This window comes from Electrophorus electricus, chromosome 17 (assembly GCF_013358815.1).
Source record: "Electrophorus electricus isolate fEleEle1 chromosome 17, fEleEle1.pri, whole genome shotgun sequence".
Classification (NCBI taxonomy): Eukaryota; Metazoa; Chordata; class Actinopteri; order Gymnotiformes; family Gymnotidae; genus Electrophorus; species Electrophorus electricus.
This window is the reverse complement of record NC_049551.1, coordinates 14,652,098-14,678,537: the sequence shown is the minus strand read 5'-3', so window position 1 is coordinate 14,678,537 and position 26,440 is coordinate 14,652,098. Positions and strand designations below refer to the sequence as shown.

The window sequence follows — 26,440 nt, the reverse complement described above, 5'->3', positions numbered from 1 at the left end:
TCAAAGGGGTGGAGCCACCAATTTCCCCCCCATGTCTGATTGGTCCTCAGGCAGTCAGCCTGAACTGCATTGTTGAATGTGAATTAACGGGTATTACTAAATCAACTCTCTTTTAGTCTCCTTTTATTAATTTGACTTCCATATCAAAACAGATTTTAAAATATGCTAATTTATTTGACAAATATGCAAATATGTATGCCTTTTAAAGTCTCTTCATTATGCCGTATGTGATGTGAGATCTGATAGAGTCCAGCACAGATAACAGCCAAGTTACAATTTTGAACATTTCAGTATTTTATTTATATCAGTGCAAATAAACACCAGAAAATAAATCATAAAAATGTAAAACATGGTTGTCACAAAGATATATATGAAACAGATTTTCGCTACAAATGTTTTTTTTCCGCCCCCCTTTTAATTTTTTTTTTTGTTGTATGGCGCGAGTCATGCGACTCTAAACTGAACTCTGAGCACTGTTTAAACCAGTAACAGAACGGGAGATCACAAAGAAAACTCAAACCAGCTGGACATTTGTCTCACCACGTTTTGGACACTCGCGCTATGGCCGCGCTTGTGGACTAGTGGTGTTTATCCGCGATTTAAAATCAAACCCACCAACACCGGACATTTATTTTAAGACATTTCCCCAATTCCAGTAGGCACACAGCCTTTCCATGCAGCTGCACGCAGTGGCGAGGAGTGGCGAGATTAGACAGGCTGTAAGAGAGGTTATCATTAGCGCACAACACACAGACACATGCGAAAAGAAAAGAAAAAGCAGTAGGTTTTCTTCTGGATTTATATTACATTATTACACAGATATGATATGTACAATCCAGGACAATAAAAACTATTTTTTGTTTAAACAATACAAAATAGTAATCTTTCATCATGAAAGCACTATTTACACAAACGTTAACATGTATCCATCACACAAAGGAAAGGCTTAAGACTGAGCGTACGCTAGGCCTTAGTACAGAAAAAGAAAAATGCAGGTTGCAAGTTATCCTTTAAATAATCGCTAAAGTCGACCTTCACAGTTGACTGTTAGGTTCACGTGATACTATCCTTCTATAATTGACCATAATGTACCCGTGTGTGCTTGCGTGCGTGCGTGCGTGTGTGTGTGAACAGAAATCATTCCAGTAATTCATAAACATCTACTCACATCTTTGGGGCTGGGGCTATATCAACTTTCCAAAAGTGTCATATTTGACATCGTAAGTTTGTGAAATGTTACATACATGTATATAAAGTACAAAACAATGAATGATACAAAACTGTAAAAAGATACTTTAACAGCTAAAAATATTACACTTGAATTTCTGTATCCATGCCATAAACACCAAACAACATCTAGAGAATCATTCCTGATGAAAAAATATTAAAGCACTGTAAATTTGACATAGCTTACAACTTCACCAGCAATATTATCACATATAAAACCTTTGCATCATTCCCCATAGATGCCAAGAGAGATTTTTGTGGCACAATCATTTATTTATCTCAGTTAGCTCAGGAATAAAAGGTGCCTGATTAAACTGCATAACCTATCACCTGTTGCTGGTCTCTTAATGACATTATGTTCTAATGCCAAAAATGCTTCTGTAGCATTGTGCTTATTACCGGATAATTTAGTTAGCCTCAAAACAGTGAAGATTCCAGATTTAGATAAAATGGACAAATAAATACAAAATAAATCTAGCAGTAACCTTTTTGGAGTCATCAATAATAAACAACAGTATGTACTTCATAAATGTTTTTTTATATAGAAGAAGGAAAACTGTGATATTTTTGTAGCATGCAGGCCAAAAAAACCAAAACCAAGACCTGTATAAAACACACATTAAAGATAAATGCATTCAAATAAATGAAAGGGAAGTTGGTAAACGGACAGCGCTAATGCTAAATCATGCAATACTCCCAATTTGGCACCAGCGTGATTAATCTCACTACAAGGCATGAGTGTGAAAAACACTACGCCAGACAAAAACGGGAGAAAATAAAACAAGCTAACATCTGTTTCGGATCTCAAATGCTTTGGATAAACTTGCATGGTCAAAAATCACATAGTTGACTTTTTATTAAAAAAATTAAAAATAAAATAAATCTAAAGCAAACAACAACAACAACAAAAACAACAACAACAACAACAACAAAATAAATCATACCAATAAAGCAACTCTCACTCATTTCTCAAACGTCACTCTTTGGCAGTTCAGATTTACAGTTTTTTTAACGAGCCATTGAGATGCTCACCACCGTGGCTGTGTCTCCCGCCGTGGGTCGGCGAGCTCCGCACGGTGCTCAGTCTGCGCTCGTGGTACCTTACATCAGTACATGGTTCTTCTTTGACTGTAACCCCGCAGTGCGTCCTCTGCCCGAGATCCTGCATCCCCTTTCTGAGGCCGGCACTACCCCTCTGTAGCATGTAGTACAATATAGGATTAGACCTCGTGAGGGGTCGAGAGTGCAGGCAGGATTCGCGTTTCCCCTCCCCACCGGGTACCCACTTCGGTGAGCTTTCGGTCTCTCTTTTCACATTTGTGGGGCTGGGTTTAGGGGCGCCTTCAGGCCAGGGTGATCCCAGGGTGCTGTTTCCTGGCGGGAACGAGAGTGTCTGAAGATTACCGGGCCCTGAGTTGAGAGTCTGGGGGAGCCACGGCAGGTTCATCGGTTCAGGATTGCAACTGAACGGGCCGAAGTTCCCATTGGCTTTGCGGTTCCCTTGTGGGAGAAAAGAGTTGGCTGCCTCCCGGGATTGAGACAGCTCCTTCAGACAGTTGTCTGACAGAAGGAGCTGCTTCAAAACATTGAAGCTTTGGCTCTCTCTCGGGGGAGCTTTCCTAGCAGGACACTTTATAAGAGAGTCCTCTTCTTTCGGACTCAGTAGCCTCACGCTGCCATGTTCCTCCTGGGCTCCAGACGCCAGACGCTCATTCACAGTATCCAGTGGTCTCTGGCACAGTTCGCTGCTGAGGTGCTCAGCCAGCTCCAAGCAGAGCCTTCTCTTTTTAGGAAGCGGTCCCTGAAAATCAGGCGTCTCCTCTTTCACCGTGCTCACAGGCAGCTCTCCAGGGCTCGAGTGACAGGTAGAGCTCTGCTGTTTCAACAGCTGGCTCAGGAGGCCGTATTTGGCGGCAGCATCCGCGGGGCACCCCTCGGCTTTATCGCCGCCACGCGCCTCTGCAAGGGCACCATGTCTCTCGCGTCCCCATCTCCGGCGGTGTCCTCCGTCGTCGGAGCTGTCGGAGAGAAAGCTCTCCTCGGCGGGCTCGGTTTTGATCCTAACGTTCGGTGAAGGTCCGTTCGAGCTGTCGCAGATGACAGGGGCCCCCGAAGGCTTCTCCAAGGCTCCGGCGGCTGCTTCGGCGCTACTCCTCCCTGTGGATTTTTCCTTGTGGGAGGCAGTGCCCAACAACAGCTGCAGTATGGTGCGCCTCTCCAGGAGGTTCTCGATTTGTGCCGACGCCGGAGGCGAGCGCTCTCGCCCCAATGGTGCGAAAGAGGCAGGGGGTGGTTCAAATAAAGGAGTTTTGTTCCTGACTGGAGCAACTAGCCTGTCCAGAAGAGTCTGAGGCCTGTCCGGCTCGAGTTCTGGGCTTTGCCTTTTACTCGGCGGCCTGCTGGCTTGCAGAGGAGGCGAGGGAGATGGATTCTGTAAACCACACTGAGCCAGATTCTGTAACAGCTTACTGGCGCTGAAGGTGGATTCCACCATTTTCTCCCTGGGGTAATGCTTAGACTTACAAAGGTCCAGTGGACTGGACTGACCAAAGGGGGATGAATAAGAGAACGGGGAAGGAGTGCTGCTTGTGTCTGCAGCGAGGGTCGTCGTGGACAGCTGCTCGAGGGGATGCTGGGTCCTGCTCTCCGCCAACGTGCTGAGCTGTTTAGATGGGCCTCCAGCCATGGCGCCGAGGCCGGCGTCATGCTGCAAATCTGGATTATCCCCAACTTTGTTTACCTTCTCGTTATTTTTGTGGTCCAACAGTAACTGCATGAGAGTGACCTTGTGATGCGATTTTTCGTCCGGGCTCGTTTCCAGCTCCATCGCCTCAGGGACCTTTGGCCCGGGAGTCTCCGGCTTCCACTTGTTTATAAGCGTCTCCGTTAGCTTGTCCAAAGACGAGGAGGTAGAGGAGGAGGGCTCCTCCGGCTTTTGGCTGAAACCCCTGCTCCTGAGGGAGAGGTCAATAGGGGAGCAGCTGGAGTAGCAGCTCTCCACATCACTGCTGTCTTTGGTCAAGCTGTTCTCCAGGTTGGAGCACTCGCTGTCGGACTGGTGGGACGAAGCCCGGCTGCGCGGCGCGGCGTAGTCGTCGTCCAGGTGCCCGTTCTTGGTGAGGTGCTTCTGGGAGTTGTGGTTGTCGAGCAGGAGCAGGAGTAGGCTGCTGCAGGTCTGTGGGGGCCGACCGCCGTGCCGGTCAAACGGGCGTTTCTCCTTCGCGGGGTGTGGAACAGGCCGGGAGGAACCGGCCGGTGCACCCTGGCCTGGGGTCAAGGACGGGCTCCTCTTGCTGCAAGTCATCGTCGGGGAGGGAAGTGTTCCATTGAGGGCGTTGAAGGAGCTGAGCACGTCTGGAGCGATCCTCGTCTCTCCCACGCTGGGGGGTCGGTGTTCTTTAGACTGCTGGGTGGCCATGGCCGCCAACCGCTCGCTGGCGAGTCGGCCCGACAGTTGTGCTTTTAAGGCCTGCTCTCGGGAGTACTCCTGCAGGTGAGCTTCGCTGGAGAGCAGCAGGGCGAGCTGACTGCAGGTGGCACTGGGCTTAGGGGAGGCCGCAGGGCTGGACCTGCTCTTCACGAGACTTGCCACCGCCTTTAGCCGCTCGGCACAAGACACGGCGTCTGGCGGCGAGCCCCTGGAGGGAGGGGGCGAGTCGGGCCGGTGGTCTCGGCCGGTGTCGTCACGCCGGCCGTAAGGCGCCGTGTCGTGGCCTTGCTGCTTGATCCTCCGCATGAGCCCTCTGAGTCGGCTGGACGCCGTGCAGTACCCAGGGAAGGGGCGCTGGCCGGCGGGGCCCACCTCCGCATGCTCCACGCCGAGCTGTTCGTGGCCCTGAGTGACCTGCGACATGGCCACGGTCTGCAAGCGTGAGCTGAAGGACTGCAGTAGGGAGGCCAGCAGGGTACTCTCCCCCGCCGCCGCGCCGTGCTCCCCACCCTGCCCGTTCGCCTCCACCACGGGGGCGGCCGTCTTCCGCTCGTCCGCCTCGCCCCAGGCTCCCGAGCGAAGCAGCCGTGCCTTCTTAAGGTGCTGGGAGGCTGCTCCAGGACTGCTGCCGTGCTCGGGCAGCCGCACGTCACCGGTCCCCTGGCCTCCTGGCTCCCCATGACTGTTGCCAGCGCCTGATAACCTACCTGTCGCTGTGGCACCAGGCCCAGATGCAACCGGATGCATTAGTAAACCTTCCAGATAAGTTAAAACAGCTGAATCCTGTTGTGTCTCAGGGCATGGCTCCTCCCCATGAGTCATGTTCAATAGCAGGCTCCCCTTGTGTGATTGTTGACAACTACTGAAAATGTCTTACTGACTGCTGGGCCATGGACGAATGGCGCAGAAAACGCCTGTGCGCAGAGGGACGGGGTACTGGGTACTTCCTCTATTTTCGCTCAAAAAATTTTACGCACGGCAGCAGGGGGCATTAGAAATGCCATCTCCCGGCTGGCATTCCTTTTGTTCCGGAGCTCCGGAGGAGTCAGCAGGACCTCTCCACTGCCCGGCACCAGCCTCCCATGCCACCGGATTCCCGGGACGTGTGCGGCTCCGTGTCGTCTTTCCACTCTCCTGAGTTCAGGCCGGACCACACGGGGACCTACGATGTGGGGGAAAAAAAACACAGCATGAGTCACGGAGCTCTAGATGACAGCACCTGGCTGAACTCCAAGAAACTCTTTTTCTTTTTCTGAGAGTTCTGTTACACGCCACACACTCTGGCCAAGTTTAATACACTACAAGGTTTTGACTTTCCTTCTAAAAAAACCCCCCACCCAAACATAAAAAAACCCCTTAAAAATAGTGGTACAAATGATATGTAAACTTGCCTATTTTTTCAAAGTTTACTGCAGCCTACTCATATTTAATCTCTGTTCACGTTTGTCTACTTCACAGAATTGCATTTCAGAAGAATTCACATAGTAGACTGTAACGATCTGCCAGCAAGACCTGCTCCCAACAGACTATCCACCATGTGGAACTGTGGCCTGAAGAGCACAATGCAGAAATGACTGAAAAGGGGAAAAAAAAAACACCAGGGGGCTACACGTTAACTACATATGGGTGTCACTGTCTCTCGGCAAAAGCCCTCCTCTCTGCGTCGGAGTATTGCGCTGAGACACTCAGCGGGGAGCCTCTTGAGGAACATGTCTCTGCTCGCTCTCACGCGTGAAGGGCTCTTTCCAGCACCGTGTCTCTCTTCACGCTCGCAGTTGATGCTTCCCGAGGATTATCCAGACACGGGCGCTCTAGGCACGGCCTGGGCAGCTCGGCACCCCCCCCTCTGCGCTCGACACACCGTGGCCCCTTTTTGTACTTGGAAAATGGTTTGGGATTTGGGTACGTTGGCTGGACCTGGATCGGCTTGGCGGGGGGGGGGGGGGGGCTGAAGGGCAAGTGTCACATATATGGTGCCAGAAAAGTCTGGGAATTTTCGGAATAGTAGAATTATTCCATAAAGACGGCAAAGAGGTGGTGTTTGACTTCTTTGGCTTCATATCACCGTGAACAAAAATGCACGTGGAGAACGTGAACTTTGTTTCGGTCGGCCAACCTGCTTAGTCAGAGAGCTCCGTCTCTGTGGAGAAACGGCCCCGTCGCGCGGTGTGCTTCAGTGGCTGTGCTTGTGTCTCTGACAGCACCGTGACGACGGAGCCGCATGCAGCCCTGTGGCGTGACCCCTCCTCTGCACAGCCTCCTATCTCGTGCTTGACGGTACAGCCGGCAGATAAACAGCAGCGGGGTCAGCTCCCTGCCACCTCGGCAGTCGCTTCCCCCCAAAGCTGCCGTCACGCAGAGGCGTGTGCACCTGAAGCCACAGGCAGCCGGAGGCCACGAGATACAGCTACTCCCCTCGTCCGCACGCGCGCTTGTCAGCTCAATGAGAAAGGCCTGCCTAAAAAGAGGCTCGACGCCCCTGCGTGTCAAGTCTTGCAGGACTAAGGTGGGTTACAGCTGAGGGTTTTAATACTTCCAGAAAAAGAGGGAGATGCTACTGAAGTGGAATTTAAGCAGGCTTTTGGAGATTAAAAGCGCCAGGTGCTTAAGTCTCAACGCATCTTCCTGCCAACACATTACCGAAATGCCAGTTTAGTGCCAACATGGTGTGGTCTGGCACTAGCTGGATCTGGAGGCGCTGAAGCCCCTTCGGATTGAAGCTAGCTGTCATCGAACCACTCCCCACTTGGCAGCGGCTTGCCAAGGCTGGCAGGTGTAAAAGAGGGTGGGGTTAGAAGAGAGGGTACCGGCGCACCTGTCAGACCGAGGCTCGGTGGGGCTACGGCGTCAGAGATCAGGCTCTGTCAGATAGCACGACACTGTCCTTGCGGCGCTCGCTTGCCAGCCCTGGGCGCGAACCCTGTCAGCGCAGGCTCCTAAGTAGCTCTCGCCCTGTGCTGCCAGGGCTACTGCCACAAAGGTTAATTAATACAGAGTGCCCCACCTTCTCCCTGGTGTCATTCAGTTGCCAGAGACTGTCTTATCCTTCAAGCTGTCGTGGCCTTTGGGAGCGGCATAACGGGTCCGGGAGCGTGCTCGCAAGAAAGCGGCTCAATTATGACCCGCGGGCACCGCTGCAGTTTTGATCAGAAAAACGAGCAAACCAGAGCTAAAGGAATACGAGCTGGCCCGACTAACAGGTTAGCCTGATCACACGCACCAGGTTAGCCGCGCTGGTCGCCCCTTTGTAAGCCTCGGCTGTCACACCTGCGCACATTTAAATATCATGCAAATTTCACTGGATTGGAAAGGTTAGCCCAACAAGTCCAAGGCTGCAAAACAACAACAACAAAAACAATAACAACAATGACAGAGCAGAGAAAAATGAATTAATGAATTTTTTCAGCGAGGGCACTCATTTTCTGTTATCCTCAGCGAGTAACCCAAATTCGACCGCGTCAAAAGAAACCTCAGTGAGAACAGGGCCACCTGACATCTCTTACCATCCATCTCCTACAATCCTAACAGCTGGATTAAGCCGGTTTCCTTGCCACTGTCTTAACTCTAAATTATAACAAGGTGCTGTACGCAGTAACGCTTCAGGCCAATAAAAGCAGGAGTGTGTGTGTGTCCAGTGAATCCATGTGTTTACAAGACGAGGTAGACAGAAACCAAACGGAGCAAAGCAGACAAGGGAGTGGACCAAACAGATTAAAAGAGATACAAACAGAAGAAATGGAGGTCTCAGCCAAAATGAATTAAAGGCAGATCGGGCCAGATTACAGAACTCCCTATATATGTATAATTGATCATGTGAGCTATTGGGATTGGTGGGGGGCAAATGGGCACATGTAAGGTGATGTATGGAAGCCCATTAAGACACAGTGGAACTCAATGGGAGGTGCGAGTAATACATGACCATGTGGTATATACACTGAAAAGGACCTTTCACATCTGCAAATCCGTCCTCTGCCCTAGTGCCTCATGTGCCACTTTGCTGAACATAAAAGACAATAGCTCCTCCAATCTCAATATCTCGCTCTCTCTCGCTCTCTCCCTTTTCCCATCTACTTCTGACTTACTGGCCTCCAAGTAATTATCCATTATCTCTGACAATGTCAACCAATAACACCCAACAGCATTTTAAGTGATTTTGCTCGCCAGTGGCGAAAAAGCAGCAGCAGACAGGCGCAAGCAGACAGGCGCGAGCGCTTTATCATGGCGGGTACCTCTCCTCGCCCGCCCGAGACACCGGGAACAGGAAGGTCACAACATTATCAGTGGCTGAGAGGCAATTTCCAGCCAGGAGGTGGGGAGAAAATGGACCGCAAAGGCTGGACCTGATGCAAACGTCAGGGACTGGATATCCAAAAGCCAATCTGCCGTCGTTCCCACGCGCGGCATACGGGATTTATGAGCCACACCCCAAGAAAGAGAGCTAATTCATTACATCCATTGTCGGGGACTGTAATCCATTTAAGCCATTTCAAATGTGTGATTAATTGAAGAAGAAAGGCACAGGGGCCCGAGGTGGAAAGTCCACGTCACGCACTTTGCAGCGACTTTCGTCTTGATGCAACAGCTGGTGTCTGCGAGAGCCTCTCGGCGCTAATAAAGAGTGGCAACGCAGCCCCGGTCGCCCATACCGCTAATATCGGGCGCAGGGGCCGGCAGCTGCGTGCGCTACATTAAAAGGTGAGTCAAGGTTAAAGGAGTCTAAAGGAGGAACCCGAGGCGTGACACTTTTAGATTATGTTATTGGAAGCAGTGGCTGCTACCCCACAAAAAGGTGCCTCACTCGGAGGTTCTGTACAGCGTTTGTGAATTCAACGTGGCTCCGGAAGATTAAATAAAACAAAGGGCTCGCTACCTGGCCAAATGCAAGCGTAAGAATCCCCAACAGGGAACCTGAGCTTTATAGGAGAGACTGATACCGGTTCCACTACTGCACTCGCAGACACATGCACGAAGTCGTGCGGCCAGGAACAGTGACCCCACTTTAAATTTCAAAGCACGCAGTCAATCGAAACAAACCAACATCAAAACAACGTGCCAAAAACACACAAAAAAAAAGATCCAGGCTGCTGTGACCTAATTCCAAAGAAAGCATGACTGAGTGACTTGCGTACACACACACACACACACACACACACACACACACACACACACACACACACACACACACACACACACACACACACACACACACACACACACACACACACACACACACACACACACACACACACACACCTGATTTTCTGAGCCCTCTGAAGCACACTGTTCATTACGGCCAATTACTGCTCCGAATCCCAACCCAAGATCACGTCGGTGTAACCCACATTTACAGCAACTACAGCGCTGGGATCTCTATACGCTCCTGTTCTCTCTACCTCCCTCCCTATACGCTCCTGTTCTCTCTACCTCCCTCCCTATACGCTCCTGTTCTCTCTACCTCCCTCCCTATACGCTCCTGTTCTCTCTACCTCCCTCCCTATCCGCTCCTCTGTTCTCTCTCTCTACCTCCCTCCCTATACGCTCCTGTTCTCTCTACCTCCCTCCCTATACGCTCCTCTGTTCTCTCTCTACCTCCCTCCCTATACGCTCCTCTGTTCTCTCTACCTCCCTCCCTATACGCTCCTGTTCTCTCTACCTCCCTCCCTATACGCTCCTGTTCTCTCTACCTCCCTCCCCATCCGCTCCTCTGTTCTCTCTCTCTACCTCCCTCCTTATACGCTCCTCTATTTTCTCTCTACCTCCCTCCCTATACGCTCCTGTTCTCTCTACCTCCCTCCCTATACGCTCCTCTATTTTCTCTCTACCTCCCTCCCTATACGCTCCTCTATTCTCTCTACCTCCCTCCCTATACGCTCCTCTATTCTCTCTACCTCCCTCCCTATACGCTCCTCTATTCTCTCTACCTCCCTCCCTATACGCTCCTCTATTCTCTCTACCTCCCTCCCTATACGCTCCTCTATTCTCTCTACCTCCCTCCCTATACGCTCCTCTATTCTCTCTACCTCCCTCCCTATACGCTCCTCTATTCTCTCTACCTCCCTCCCTATACGCTCCTCTATTCTCTCTACCTCCCTCCCTATACGCTCCTCTATTCTCTCTACCTCCCTCCCTATACGCTCCTCTATTCTCTCTACCTCCCTCCCTATACGCTCCTCTATTCTCTCTACCTCCCTCCCTATACGCTCCTCTATTCTCTCTACCTCCCTCCCTATACGCTCCTCTATTCTCTCTACCTCCCTCCCTATACGCTCCTCTATTCTCTCTACCTCCCTCCCTATACGCTCCTCTATTCTCTCTACCTCCCTCCCTATACGCTCCTCTATTCTCTCTACCTCCCTCCCTATACGCTCCTCTATTCTCTCTACCTCCCTCCCTATACGCTCCTCTATTCTCTCTACCTCCCTCCCTATACGCTCCTCTATTCTCTCTACCTCCCTCCCTATACGCTCCTCTATTCTCTCTACCTCCCTCCCTATACGCTCCTCTATTCTCTCTACCTCCCTCCCTATACGCTCCTCTATTCTCTCTACCTCCCTCCCTATACGCTCCTCTATTCTCTCTACCTCCCTCCCTATACGCTCCTCTATTCTCTCTACCTCCCTCCCTATACGCTCCTCTATTCTCTCTACCTCCCTCCCTATACGCTCCTCTATTCTCTCTACCTCCCTCCCTATACGCTCCTCTATTCTCTCTACCTCCCTCCCTATACGCTCCTCTATTCTCTCTACCTCCCTCCCTATACGCTCCTCTATTCTCTCTACCTCCCTCCCTATACGCTCCTCTATTCTCTCTACCTCCCTCCCTATACGCTCCTCTATTCTCTCTACCTCCCTCCCTATACGCTCCTCTATTCTCTCTACCTCCCTCCCTATACGCTCCTCTATTCTCTCTACCTCCCTCCCTATACGCTCCTCTATTCTCTCTACCTCCCTCCCTATACGCTCCTCTATTCTCTCTACCTCCCTCCCTATACGCTCCTCTATTCTCTCTACCTCCCTCCCTATACGCTCCTCTATTCTCTCTACCTCCCTCCCTATACGCTCCTCTATTCTCTCTACCTCCCTCCCTATACGCTCCTCTATTCTCTCTACCTCCCTCCCTATACGCTCCTCTATTCTCTCTACCTCCCTCCCTATACGCTCCTCTATTCTCTCTACCTCCCTCCCTATACGCTCCTCTATTCTCTCTACCTCCCTCCCTATACGCTCCTCTATTCTCTCTACCTCCCTCCCTATACGCTCCTCTATTCTCTCTACCTCCCTCCCTATACACTCCTGTTCTCTCTACCTCCCTCCTTATACGCTCCTCTATTCTCTCTACCTCCCTCCTTATACGCTCCTCTATTCTCTCTACCTCCCTCCCTATACGCTCCTCTATTCTCTCTACCTCCCTCCCTATACGCTCCTCTATTCTCTCTACCTCCTTCCCTATACGCTCCTCTATTCTCTCTCTACCTCCCTCCCTATACACTCCTGTTCTCTCTACCTCCCTCCCTATACGCTCCTGTTCTCTCTACCTCCCTCCTTATACGCTCTATTCTCTCTACCTCCCTCCCTATACGCTCCTCTATTCTCTCTCTACCTCCCTCCCTATACGCTCCTCTGTTCTCTCTACGTGGCTTCTTGCCATGAACGAAGCAGCATGACCACACCAGGGATACTGGCGTGCGGTCAGCAAGTCCAAGTGACTTCTGCGGTGCGAAGTCCCTCCAAACAGCAGCGTGTTGTGGCATGGAGAGATGAACAGCAACTATGTGACTTGCTCACATCAGTCTCGCGTTCTGCTGCGTTCTTAAGGGACAGACGTGTTCCAGATGACAAATCGCTTCCAAAGTTTTAGTCGAAGGAACTCCGGAAAGTCAAGGCTGATCACTGGGGCTGGGTAGGCCTGACTGCACTGCGGTTTTTTTTTGTTTTTGTTTTTTTAAATGCCAGTGATGTTAGTCAAAGTTTGATTTATAGCATTTTGTATGTGTTGGAGCTAAGCTGAAAACACATCTTGAGTAGATTAATAGGGGACAGGCCAGATAGACCTGACCCTGCGCAAAGTTCAAATGACAGACCCAGAATGCATTAGTAACAGAAAAATGTTGGCAGTCATCTCTTACTATCATGAGCATACTATGGTGTATGAGCATAATTTATGTCTTTAATCAATTAAGTGCACTTAACCTATTAAATGGTTGTGTGTAACCTTCCAAAGGCAGCCTCAGGTAGCCTCCGTCCTGCGGGCAAACACGGCACTGAACAGGAGCCAATCAAAGTGCTTGGCCACCGAAACGTGATTACTGTAGCTTTCCCACGCTCCAGTTCCACTCAACAGAGCTCAGGCTCCTTTGGACATCATCTGAGACTGTGCCCCCCCTCACTCCCTTACACACACACACATACACACACACACACACTTCTGAAACTCATTCTGCCAACTACCATTTCAAATATCAGTTCAAATGACAACCCAGCACACCCCTGGGTTCGAGCATGATACTTGCTCCCTCTTCCTCATCCTCCTCCCCACCGAGGTCCGTAATACACCCGTTAGTCCTGCAAACTCACCTCCACCAGCGGGAGCTGTGGCGTCACGGGTCCGAGATGTGCCAAGGTGTGCACACCCTGCGCTCACATCTATCGCGAGTGCGCTCCTTTACCGGCTGTACCACAGTTAGAGCTGCCTGACGCAGATACAGGTAAAAGTGTGTTAATCAATTTCCTCTTCTGACATGTAGGCTCCCGCGGAATACTAATAACTGCCACCACCCTGTCCCTGTGCAACACACACACACACACACACACACACACATTCCCACCCACGCACCACCCCTTATCTATCTTCCCCACACCCTCCTCACCCTGCTTCCGCTGGCGTGCTCTGCCGCGTCTCGGTACGGGCAGTGGCCCAGACCCGCAGCCCCTGGAAAAGGAGGGCGTGCCGTCTCGTGCCCAGATAAGTGCTGCCACTAATCAAGGCTAGCAGGCAGGCAGTGGGATTAGAGGACTCGCCGTGTGGCTCAGACGTTGGGAAGTGACAAGCTGAGCAAGGTCACTGCTAAACTGTTAAATCCACAGTAACTCAGACTCCTCCCTGTCTCACTCTATAAACAGAAGCACCTACAGAGATACACACAGGAGTGCGCGCGAGCGAAAGCTTACATGTGATCATACACACTCACACGTGGTCATACGCACACGCGCATACACATGCGTATGCGCGCACACTTGCTCAAGGGGATGGTGGAGGTGAGTCACCAGAGTAAACTAATTCATCAAATTTTACAACTCGTGCCATTTTATCTTGACGGATGGAAATGTGTCCAAGAGCATCAGTAGCCAGCCACCCCCAAAACGTGCGCACACACACACGCACACACAGTCCCTACATCTGTGCAACTCATCAATACAGTCAGGCTGTGGCAAATTGCATTTGTCAGAGAGAGAGAGAGAGAGAGAGAGAGAGAGAGAGAGAGAGAGAGTGTGTGTGTGTTTTGAGCTGGCTCCTGTGATAGACATTAATGGGGAAACTCGCTCATAGACTCTCCATCAGTGACATGGAGCCGGTCCCGTGCCGGCGGCACCATACATTAAAACGACGTTCATTAGGCATTCAGCGCGCGCTCCTCGGCCAGGAAAGGTTTCCACTTTCCTGGACGGCTCTGTATGTCACACGCAGCAGCGTGGTGCACTGGACAGGCCGACTCCACAATATTCCCAGGAAGTATTTAGAATCTGATAGGAATATCCTACTTTGATATGAATATCGAATATTTCTTCTGTGACATAAAGGGGACAAATGTATTGTGTGAAAAGTGCACTCCCGTTTCAAACGTGAACCTGGGTCAGGGTCTGTATTGATACCGCTGAGAAGACTTGTGTATTCGTGTGCTTGTGTATCGGCTGGGTCTTCCCCACTCAGCAATAATGAGACCAGCAGCGGGTGGAGATGAGAGGCAAGTCAACAACACCTCTTGCATCAGCAGGAATATTTCATTACGTACGTAACGAGAGCCATTAATCGCTCCTAACAAGAGGACACAACCTAGCCTTGGCAGCATCACACACAGCTGGGGGGAGGAGACAGATGAAAAGGGGGATGGCTGTCAGACAAAGAGAGAAAGATAGAGATAGAGGGGAAGAGAGGGAGCGAGAGAGAGAGAGAGAGAGAGAGAGAGAGAGAGAGAGAGAGAGGAAGGCAGGAACTCAAAATCACCACACTCAGGAAACTGCCATCCTCTGTTCTATCTCCAGGCCGAGTTGTGAAGACAGCCAGCAGTCGTAAAACTGGAACAAGCCCCCAGAACAAATGAAAGAGAGAGAGAGAGAGAGAGAGAGAGAGAGAGAGAGAGAGAGAGAGAGAGAGACAGACATAGAGAAAAGGGAGGGGGGGAGTTGCTGACAGCTCCGCCCTTGACATACTGACATCAGCCCATCGTCATGTGACACTGTCAGCTGCCACCTGGCAGAGCCCCCACCTTCTCACGACCTCATCCTCCGGTGACCCCGCGGAGCCGAGCACCCCCTCCCCCACGGCCGCGGCCTCCCCCTCGGGGCCCCTCCCCTCCGCAGCTCGCAGGGAAGGTCGTGCCGGTCGCTGTGCCCTCATCTGTAATCCGCCGCTATTCGTCAGCGGCTGCGCTGCGAGGGCAGAATGCCCAATTAGGCAGCTGTCGCGCAAAAAGCGCGGGACGCAGGTCCTCCCATCCGGACGCCTGCGCGCGTCGCCAGGTGCCAATTACAGCGACGCGCTCACCTGCCCTGCCCCGGCGGGAGGGGGGGGCGGGGGCCAGGGCTCCCCACCCTCGACCCGGCCAGGGCTCTGCCCCCTGTCCCCTTCTCCCATTCGCACGCCCCCTCGAGCCATGAGCAGGGGAGAATAACACGCTCATCTGACAAAAGGCCAGTACGGAGAACGTTCGGCTCCCCAAGGACGAGGGAATATTTATGCCGCGCACTCCCCTCCCTCTTGGTTTCTCACTTTCTACACCTCCCTCCTCCGCGGGGGTGGCTAACTGCTATGCGGCGCCCACAAAGGACAGGGTAGCCACGCAAGTTTAATCGGATCTACGCAAGGCCGCAGACTTGCTACTCTACCCCGTTCCCCGGATGGGAGATAGCGGTGGACATTAGAACCTGCAGCCCACGTGAGGCGCACGCAGAAGCCGATGCTAATCGCGACGCAACTTTGCCGCGCTCGTCGCGCGTGTTGGCGGGACGACGCGTTTCAAGGAACTTTCCAGGAGAGGCGCCGGCTCTCTAGAGTGTCCGGCAGACATCAACCGATGACAACTTTGGTTGAACCGGATCATTCGTCATCTCAGGAACGCTTCCCTTTTGAGTAACGAGAAAACTGATCGAGGAAAGCCGAAAGGCAAACGAGTGGGATGGCAGCCCGTGGAAGATTTACGGGCCGACGGGTCCAGCCTGGCGACGGTGCTCATCGAACACTTAGTCTTTTAATCAAGTGGCGGGAGAATGAGGAAGACTGCAAACGGGGGTCTCGAGAAGGAGACGAGGGTTGAACACCCAGAGCCTTCAGGCCTACTTTCTAAGACAACTCCGACGTAACCAAGGGCTGTCCTGGTCCGACGGCTCGAAGGTGACAGAAGCTCACGGTGCGCTCTCCCAAACTGTCCGGCCTAAACTTCATGCTTAAGTAGGTCATCCTGGCTTCACGGCTGACAGCTGTACTCTGGGTTTGTACTGCTGCCTGTTGGGATGGATTTAAGCTTTTGTCTGCACACTTTGCTCATAATCTGATAAGAGATATAGAATCGCTAAAAAGTACTAGAACTGTCAATGTGGGGCAAGATACTACTGTTGAAGAAAATCTTTGCTGAGCTGTGAAGGGTAAGGGGAGTAAGTGGTAGTCATTAAACAAAGCTGGATTTAAGAGTTAGAAAAAGGGAGCAGAGAGACTGTTTGGACAGGCGAGAAAGCTCAGCTGGCGAACGGGCCCCTATGGTGGACGAATTTGGACGGCTGTCTCTTTAAATAACTTTAAGAGCTCTTTCTGGTCCTTTACCCACACCCAAGTTAACCCACACAGGCACGCATGCACACACACGCGCGCACGCCTCCTTCCAGCTTAGCCAGACCCGGAGGGTGGAAGCAGCTCTCGATCACAGCCTGAGAAACAAAGCTCACCGCGCTGCACGGAACCCGGCAGAATCAGGACCCAGAGCGCCGAGCCACTGAGGGGGTTAAAGCCGGTTTTCCGCATGCATGGGGTGTGTGTGGGTGCAGTGGGGGGAGGGGGGGGGGGTGATGGATTTTACACTGCCCCCACACCCATCCCCTCCCCCCGCTTCCTGTTGTTCCTGAATGTCACAGGGCGACCTTGAGCAGCACGACTGGCACGGCGTGGGCTGCCTCGCCTGCAGGCGTCCTTGAACTGGATCTGCAAGACAAAAACGTTCACGCTGCCTGATAGACATCTCAGATCTCCTCCAATGTCTCCCTCAGTCTCCCTCCCTCCCTCCCTTTTTCTCTCTCTCCCTCCCTCTTTCTTTCCCTTCAATCTGCACGGCTGCTCTTATCAGGCCCCCAGCGGGGAGAGCATTATCGCAACTCTGGATCTCTAACCCCGACCACTGAACTCTGAGATACTGGCGCAATTTCAAAATGTCCGACCGGTGTATTTTTAACCTCCAACGCAAAAATCACCCACTAATTCGGGATTGGGAAGCGGAGAGGAGGGGGTGTGCAATTCCGGATGGCGCCGGTGCCACTGGCAGGATGGAAACTCAGCGACTTAAGATGCAGACAAAGAGTATTGAACATTGATACCTCACCTCATACTTCTGCACAGGAATAAAAACAAGGACACACAATGTTATTGACCTGAAACACCACCAATATCCTTCCTTTCAACAATACACACGAAAGCTAGTTGAGGGCTAACAGCGCCCCCTCATGGGTGCTCCTCGGCCTGCTAAATGCGTGCAACTGCATTACAAGCCAGGTCCCTGAGGTGTTTCACATCGGCAAAAGCACCTAGACTGGATCCGCCGCCAAGGTTCTGAGCGCTGAGCAAATGTGTGGAGCGTCCTCTGAAACGCGAGCGTGGGCAGAGAGGCAGGGCCCGCTGGAAACCATCTGTTCCGTCTCCCGCAGAAGGGCGCGGAACCAGGTGCATCCGCCCCTTACCTCCAGCCTCATCCCATTCCGGATCCCATTCGGCATCCCACTCCCACCCACGCTACTCCACCGACGTGCAACCACCCGCTCAGACGCAGGCCGGGCAAGCACACCTGGCGCCTCGATTAACGCGAGGGGCTTTCGCGTGGAGGAGCGTCGGGTGGATAATAGCAACCCAAACACAAATCTGTTGGGACAAGGGCCATTAAAAGAAGAAATACGAGACGCTAAATCCTCGGCATGTAACCTCGCTCACTCCGGGCTCGTGCATTATGTCTCATTCCTCCTGAGGTGCTCGTGAGCGGCAGTAAATATAGCAAGCGTCCCGCGCAGGTTGCGGGACCGTTACGATTTGGATCCCATTAGTCAGGACGCAAGCAGCAGTGGCGGCTGCTGAGGCCTGCCGCGTGAACGGTGAAACGGGGCCGAGCCGGGATCTCCCAGCCCAGGAAAAATGTCGCGTACCGGCCTCTCGAGCTCCGAAGACTGGTTGACCTTCGCTTGGGAAAGCTCGGTAAGTGTGCCTTCATTTCACCTCAGCCTGGGGTCTGTAGGTGGTGCCCAACACCACTTGACTCACAGCACAAAACACAGTCAATGCACAAGGAATTTTGGCAGCCATATATGGGAAAACTGAGTCTTAGGAAAACATAGGTGAAAGAAAAAGTGAATGCGAATGCCTTTATCTGAATTTCTCTTTGAATAGCTCAGAAAATGTGATCTTCATCCAAGTCATTATATTAATATTTCGTTAAAAATGAATACATTCTTGGAAGCACATTAAAACACCAATGTTTTGTATTACTGTAACAATACCATTAAATCACAAATGTAACATACAGACTAAATATGTGTAACTCGTGTTTACTTATATAATGGAAAAGTATCATTGCATTAATCCAGGGTTAGTGTAATACACTGTAATTATCGGAATAGTTACACAGTAACAGTGGTGGAGTAATGCGCTACTCAAGTCTTACTTAACAAACAACATGCAGAAGACATTTTACAATGCCAACATTGCATGCCACAGTCTACGCCATTTCTAACCTGACAGCGCAACTTAAACCACAACACTGAAATTCAAGAGCATAATTCAGCCTGATGATATGTGAAGACGCAGGGCCCATTTGGTGATGCTCTAGGAGCAGTTCACACACCACCATAAAAGCACCCATCTGCAGGAATCTGTTCTGTTGCCCTCCTGTACAAAACTACCCCTCCTGGAGTGCTCTACCTGAAGAAGGTGGCCACGTCTAGGTTGTGGGGCTATTTTATCTTCTTTCAGGGAGAATTTCTGTAGGACCTGCATGTGCGTGTGTGTGTCTGTGTGTGTGTGTTGGGGGGGGTCATGGAGGAAGGGGAGACCTCCACGTGCAGTAGGGGATTTATAATCTATGGATACTTTGCACCTTCCTCTGTGATATAGAAAGACACTAACACGCAGTAGCATTTGCCACTGACCCACTTCTGTGAGGCTGCATCTAGAGCCAAGACCCTGCCTCCAGATCAGGCCCCTCCTCCCAATTGAGCCCCGCCTCCCTATCGAGATCGACTTCCCATCTGACTGATGGCAATGCCTGCCACCCTCTGCCTCCGTGAACTGTGAGAAAAATAGGTCGCCGTGACCCACTTTTCCCGCTCTCACTCACTCGTTTCTTTTTTCTTTTTGCAAGGGACCATGTGAAGAGCACCGCAGAGTCTGATCAGGCACCTGGGGGGGGGGGGGGGGGGGGCTAGAGAGAGGAGAAGAGGAGGAGAGGAGACAACATAAGAGCTGAAGAGCAGCAGTACAAGGGAGTGGGAGAGAAGGGAAGACAGAGAGAGAGAGAACGGGGTAAAAGAAAAAGCCAAAGATTCTACCTTCATTAACCCTGCGAGAGAGCGCTCCTCTCAGATGGATGAAGCCCTTATCAGGCTTTATAATTAATTAAACAGCTCCCAGAGCCAAACGTGGGCGGCCTGCCTGCTGAAGCTCCCTCTGTGTCCCCTGTACAGACCCGGGAAAGGCTGCATCAGCCGCGCACGGAAGCAGCCATGGCTCAAACCCCTGGCTGGGCTCGGGCTTAAGCTGCGTCGACTCCAGTGCACCGCCGCGCTGACGGCGAGCCGTGCTCATTAACTCCAGCTTTGCACAGGAGCTGCCTTCCAAATCCCCAGAGCTTCCCGGAAAGAAATCGACCACCGTCTCCCCGCCCACGGGCTCGCTTCGTCCGTGGAGCGGCCGGGGTGGGTGGCGGTGCGTGCGCGCGCGAACCTCGGGACGCAAGAACCCGTTTCCAAGCAACGAAAGCAGGCGGTCGGTCAGACGCATCGATCCTGGTCACAACGTCTGTGACGCTAGAAGCGTCTTTGGCCGGCACGCATAGTGCACACTCATAGGAACCAGGAGTCAGTGGCCATGGGAGACATGTATCAGGTAAAAGTGTGGACTCACTTGTCTGGTGTTGCCGTACAGTTTAGCGTGGAGCACGGCTGTGTGTTAATTTCTAAACAGCTCTGTCATGCAAATAAAGGGGGGAGGGGCACCCCCTCAAACAAAAACAAACAAACAAACAAACAAAAACAAAAACCTTTGTCTGACAATCTATATCCCACAGGCAAGTGTGACACATGACTAGACAAAAGGATTAAAAAAAAAAAAAAAGCCAAAGCATTAAAAGAAAATAATTTAATATGCACATACACTAAAAGCTTTGATCCGGAAAATGATTGAACAACAAAATTCAGGTTTGAAAGCGCACCTATATGAAATCGGCTTATTGAAGCAGGCTAGCCCTTCTGGAACCTGTGCATTCCTACCGTCTGCCCAATAAACACCTTCTAAAAGGGCTTTAATATGCTGTCGAATCAAACAGCCCACTGACCTTATTAAACCTATTTAAGTGCATGTAGGTCAGGCCCTGTCTCGCTGAAAGCTTGAAGGTCTAGCCCAAGTGAAAGTGCGGCTGGCTTAGAAGGAGGCCTCGGTGACTCAGCCATGTAAACACAGTTACGCAAGTGGAGCGGCAGCACGTGGGAGAACACGGCCTTGCCTCGGATCGAGGCCGCCCCGGGGGGAGGGACCAGCCCGAGGGGGAGGGGCCAGCCCAGGGAGCCTGATTCCAGGACGAGCCGGTGTTGAGATGTCAGAGATGTTTGCGGAGTGGCATAAAACGAGCTTGCTGGAGCGGTCGGCCAGCCTCCGAGCCACAGGGCTATTACAGCGTCTGGGAGAAACAAATACCTGCTAATGGGGCGCTGTAATCACCAAACGGGCCTCTGTTCTAGTTACACATGCCAAGGTTAATTAATTGATTTTGTTTATACTTGAGTGCATAAGGGGAGGGGAGAAAAAAAAACAAAACAAAAAACAAAAAAAAAAAAAACTCTGGAGGAGTTCAATTTTGTCCACAAAATTTCTGTTGCTGCTCATATTGAATTGAACAAAGCGATTTGTAAAAATGGCAAGATCAATTACTGGTATTAAGCACAGAGAAAGGGTTCCACTGAGTTTGGTACAGGTTAGACCGCTCGTAACCTTAGGACCAAGCTGATACTGATGTGTTATCATTTACCCCCCCCCAGAGAAGACTAATCTACATCTTCAGACGAGAATGTTACACAACCCCACCAAGTCCGCTCAGGCAAGTGGGAGGCAGCGTCATGTGACTGAATCTTGTTTTGGAGTGTTATTTAAAAGCTTCTCCAACAGGCAGGTCAAGGTCAGACCAGCCTTGCCGCCTGCCCTACTCCCTTTCGTCGGCTCCGTTTCCGGAAGCGTGGCGCCGCTCGCAGACACTCCAGGGGTGTCCATCTTCCCATGTCGCCCAAGGACATGCCTCCCCAACCCCGAGGTGGAGCTGTGGCAGGGCCGGAGCTCTGGAGGTCCTGCATGCCCGCGGGACAACCTACTGTCCTGCTCTGCCTCTGCTTGTCCACAACCACCTCGACGGCAGCACGGTCAGCTACACATTGGCGACACCACAGCCAACGGCCACCTGATCAGACAAACCTACCTCGTAGTTTATAGCCCATCAAATGTGCGTTCGCCATTCTGACTCTTCTTTCATGGTCAGCAGAGCACAGACCTGCTCTGGAGTGGACTTTTGGAATGGCAGAGTACTCTCAACCCAGTAAGGACACCTACATGTGTAAAGAACCATCAGCAACACTGCTGTACCTGATCACTTGTGTGTGTGTTCAAAACCACACAACCATCACGTTAGTGATAATGCAATTATGGGTTTGGTCAGCCATGCTAATAATACCCAGTGATCAGCAGGGGATGAAGGCAGCTGACGAACTGTATGTGTGCCCTGCTGAAATACTCCTAAGCATAATATAAAGTGCTCAGTGACTGTACCTACGAGACTATTGTTTGTGATAAACTGGCTGGTGGCTCTTCAGGTACAAAAGCATGCAGCCTGTGGGTCCAAGTCCCAGGGATAGAAATCTTCCTTCTGCCATCTCTTTTGGCGGTGGAGACTTGTCCCTTGTTGCCCAGCAACGGCGCCGTTCTCCCCCCGCACCATCCCCCGTCCTCCTTTAACCCCCCCTTTTTCATGCCTCAAAAGGCTCCAAACGCCAGTCCTGCTGGAAGCCTGACCCAGTCCAACCGAACCTCATCAGAACAGTGACATAAGCAGGAGGAAGCCGTAGAACTGATAGCTGTCTGGTGAAGACCCTTGAGGAGGGCTCATACCCTCAGGACGAGCGAGCTGCAAGCTAGGACGATTTCCTCCATGAACTCCTCTAAAGTACAAAAAAAAGAGAGCGAGAGAAAGCGTTTGCAGATATGAGAATGAAGGGGAAGTCCCTGAATGCTTCACAATCGCTGTCGCATGGAATGTATATCTATATGCCGGGTATTTCAGCCATATATCAACTGCAATATGTACTTTATTTTAAAAGCTGCCTGTCGGCAGAGGGAAACAGTAAGTGAGTATTTTTATAGCGCTGGCCAATCCATGCACAAAACCCCACCTTCTCTTCAGATTAAAGGATCAATTCGTACCTGTAAAATCCCCTACACATGGCATACACTGTCACCATCTCGGGCGACCTTCTAGTCTTTTCATTCACAAATAATGAAAATTTCACATTTTGGTTAATTGCACAGAGTGACAATGCAAGGTGGAGAGTGCACCGGGTGAGGCTACGCTGGGCCCTTTCCGGCTGTTCTGTCCAGGGAGGACCGGGCTCGTAGTGCGTGAAGTCAGACACCTGCGTTTAAGCCGGGTCACTGAGTAAATCTCCCTCTGCATGGCTTACCGCACCAGACGCCGTGTCCTTGCTGCGGCTTTGAAGGTTCCCAAAAGGACGGGCCCGCTAAGAAGTCACGAAGGACAGTCCCGGTAATAGGCTAGCGCTCCGACGGCCTTGGACTTTGAATTCTTCAGCAGACAGGCTCATGCATCAATCCTTCATCTCGCACCGACAAGCCACTAACCTTCGCCACTGGACTCCCTAGAATGAGTGGCATTTCACTTAGTCAGAACTCTCCCCTTCTCTCTCTCTCTCTCTCTCTCTCTCTCTCTCTCTCTCTCTCAAAATAAGGCACAGCTAAATAACAGCCCAGGGCTTGGCAAAGTGCTCCCGAACCAGACTAGGCGTTTTAATCAAGCTCAGTTACCCTGACACTTCACAAGGCTGGACGAGACGCCTATATATTGCACTCATAGATCTACTCTGACAGTAATTGTATTAAATTGAATTATATGCCACAAAAGTAGCACAGATCATGTTTCTCGTTATCAGCATCTTTCCATTTTGGAGGTCTAAAGTATTATACAAGGGAGCTTTACGTATGAGGGACGCTACCTAATGCGAGCAGGTATAAAGAACAGATGTTTGCTGGTCCATAGAGGATGTGAACATGAATATATATATCACTTAGAAAAAACAGGAGGTAGGTGAGCTGCAAACTGTGTGTTTTACATTTCCAAATGATGAAGTAAAACTAAAATAGCTATACAGTTTGAAGGCCACCAAAGCAGCGCGAGAACGTTGGTGGATGTCACCACCTGGCACAGAGATTTCACAGCTGTTCTTTTGAACTGGGTGATGATGGTATAGAAAGGCCCACCTAATTTATCTGACCTGCATCTTCAGCCAGGACTAGAAAGGAAATTTAGGGAGCTATAAATTATTGACAGTAAACCAATCAGCAACAATCAATCCATTGCTATAAATGAGTTTAGCCACTACTCTGAGGCGAAGGGTTCAGCATACCTTTTTGTTTTTATTCCAAGAAACTGGTTGTGCCTCATGCCATCCATACTAATACACATCGACCTGTTACCTACAGAACAAGCACAGGACTGCCATAGTTTAAACTGGAGTTTTACATATAAACATTAAAAGCAATCATGTAAACCTAGGTTTACGCTACGGGCAAAGGTTTTCCAAACTTAAAAGCCACAGTGGGAGACCCTCTACCCACTCAGTACTAAACGTGAACTGCATGTACCCGAGACCCAAACAGATACAAGACCCATTAGTTTCTGTTTTATTTTCTGCTCGTTTTTTCTCACGAGGTGTAAAGCACCCAACGGACTCGAAAGACGCCGAGCCCAGTGGCACCATTTTAAGGTGAGAATTGTGAGGCACTGTATTTGTCGTTCACAGCTCGGTGTCACAGTATTCCCAAGCACAAAGGAGGAGACAATGTGGTCTTCATTTTCCTAGCAACCGTCAACACCACCTGCCAGTCATTCTCACACTTAAACAGCCCCGCCAGCAATGCTCACACATCAAGCAAGCAGCCTGGAATTCCCACTTTCAGCAGCCTCCCCTGTAGAACATTAGGAAAAGGGAAAACGTCTTTACTGCATGTCTGTAAACGAATCGCGCTGCACACGGAGATCAAACCCAAGTGGTGTTCTCAGCGAGCAACAATCACACTAAATTATCGCGTGCTTGCACATTTGGCTGTTCCCCACCACTTGACGAGCAGCTGTAGCGATAGCTCGCACACACCTTTTGGAGGTATGAGCAGCACTGTGGAGTCAAATGCACAATGCCCTGAAGTCAAGGAAAGCACCACATCTGCACACAGTCCCCACTGTGTTTACCGTGCTGGTCTACCTCGTCTGACAAAGGTCAAAACACAAAACGCATTCGCCCTGCAACGCCACTCCATAAACTGTCCATCGGCACACATGCGATGCAGACCGCAGATGCATCGCTTTGCGTGTTAAGCAATGTTAAACAAGTCCAATCCGGAAACCCAGGCGGGGTCATGACCCTTAGTTTTGGGAACACTGACAACAAAACAGTCAATGGTCTAACATAGCCTACACATGGATTTGTCAGGTTTAAATGTTGTCAACTCTGACACTGATTTAACCCTACCCTGAAACAAGCCTCAAGTTACTATTAGGCCCAAGCCAAACATCTATTAATTCCGTTCAATGACCATTCTATTTTTGCAAAACAAATCGTTAACTTGTTGGTTAGCTGTTGTTTTTCTTTCTCTCTTCACCAAAGCAGCATCACAGCACCTGAACTAACAGTAGCAGGCTAAGGCTCAGGCAACTGCGCAGCGACTCCCGTAACCTTTTGACTCTGCAGTCTCTTCTTATTGACTGAAGCCACAGGAAACCTCATGATAGCAATAAACGCTGCACGGTCCAAAATCCATAGCTGTCATTTGACATGGCCAGATATGCACCCCCTTCCCATAAATTAAAGGAAGAACAACAGACTTTTAACCTTCCTGGTTAGAAGAGTTCTTCTTTAGCATTGGATTTTAAATTTTGCTCTTTACCAAACTCATTTATAAGTACAAGCTGACAATCAGTTATGAAAAGGTTTTACACAAATTCAGCTAAATGTTCTGCAAATAAAGTAGAGGCTAAAATAGGCTGGATAGCGAAGCCTGCATTAAAGATCCTCACAGTGTGTCCAAATTCAACAAGCGACAGCAGAAATGCGGCGGGGTTGCCATTTATAACCACTGTGAAGAAAAGTCAGGTCTCACGTAACACTCAACACAAACCATTCGGTGAACTCCGATAAAGGTAATTTTTCCCAAGTCCGACTTGCTGTACACACGGAAAAAAGTCAGCAGATCGGATAAGATTATGACCGCATGTCCGACTTTTGCTTCAGATAACAATACATTCACACCGACCTCGGGAAAAGAAACATTGGCGGGTTTCGTCCACCCTTTTTGACTTGAAGAAACGCTGGAGATGAAGAAAAGAAAAAAGCAACACAGCAATACAAAACAAGATGGAAACTAAACGAGCCACTATGGCGTGTCTAGTTCGTTTTACGCAGCGTGCTCGACATCATCTTCAGCCCGATTCACGGAAAAAAAGCACACGAACAGCGCATGGAGTGCGACACGCGGAACATACCATCTAGATTCCGCGTTATAACGCGCGGCGTGATTTCTCCAACGCTCACGTCGCCCTGGCACGTACCTGGTTCCGCTAACTGATCACGGAATAAAAACGCTCGTCGTCTTTGAACACCGGAGGGGGGAAATCCTTCACCAAGTGTTTGTCTCGCTCGCACCGGAGCGCGCGTGTTCCGCGGTTCGGTCCAGATGCACGCAGTAGAGTCCAAAATGCGTCGGGGTCGCGTCGGGGCCGCGTCGAGCTCCGTGCGCCCGTAGTCGAGCCGAACTGGAGCGTGCATTCGCGGA

General features: G+C 50.7%; 1 protein-coding gene across 2 annotated transcripts; it reads right to left on the bottom strand.

Moving 5' to 3' along the window:
• Positions 1 to 276: 276 nt before the first annotated feature.
• Positions 277 to 26,440, bottom strand: nrip1b (nuclear receptor interacting protein 1b). Of its 2 annotated transcripts, none has more exons than XM_027021393.2 (2): positions 26,217 to 26,440; positions 277 to 5,819 (listed from the first exon to the last, which is right to left on the bottom strand). In XM_027021393.2, exon 2 carries the CDS (start codon positions 5,477 to 5,479, stop codon positions 2,225 to 2,227), a length of 3,255 nt encoding a protein of 1,084 aa, XP_026877194.2. In that variant the 5' UTR covers positions 5,480 to 5,819; positions 26,217 to 26,440; the 3' UTR covers positions 277 to 2,224. The 2 variants fall into 2 exon arrangements, with proteins under 2 accessions (XP_026877194.2, XP_026877195.2); XM_027021394.2 differs by lacking the exon at positions 26,217 to 26,440 and adding an exon at positions 26,151 to 26,201.

What these genes read in the sequence shown, in the direction of transcription:
- nrip1b (XM_027021393.2), bottom strand. Translation starts at nt 5,479, where the DNA reads ATGACTCATGGGGAGGAGCCATGCCCTGAGACACAACAGGATTCAGCT.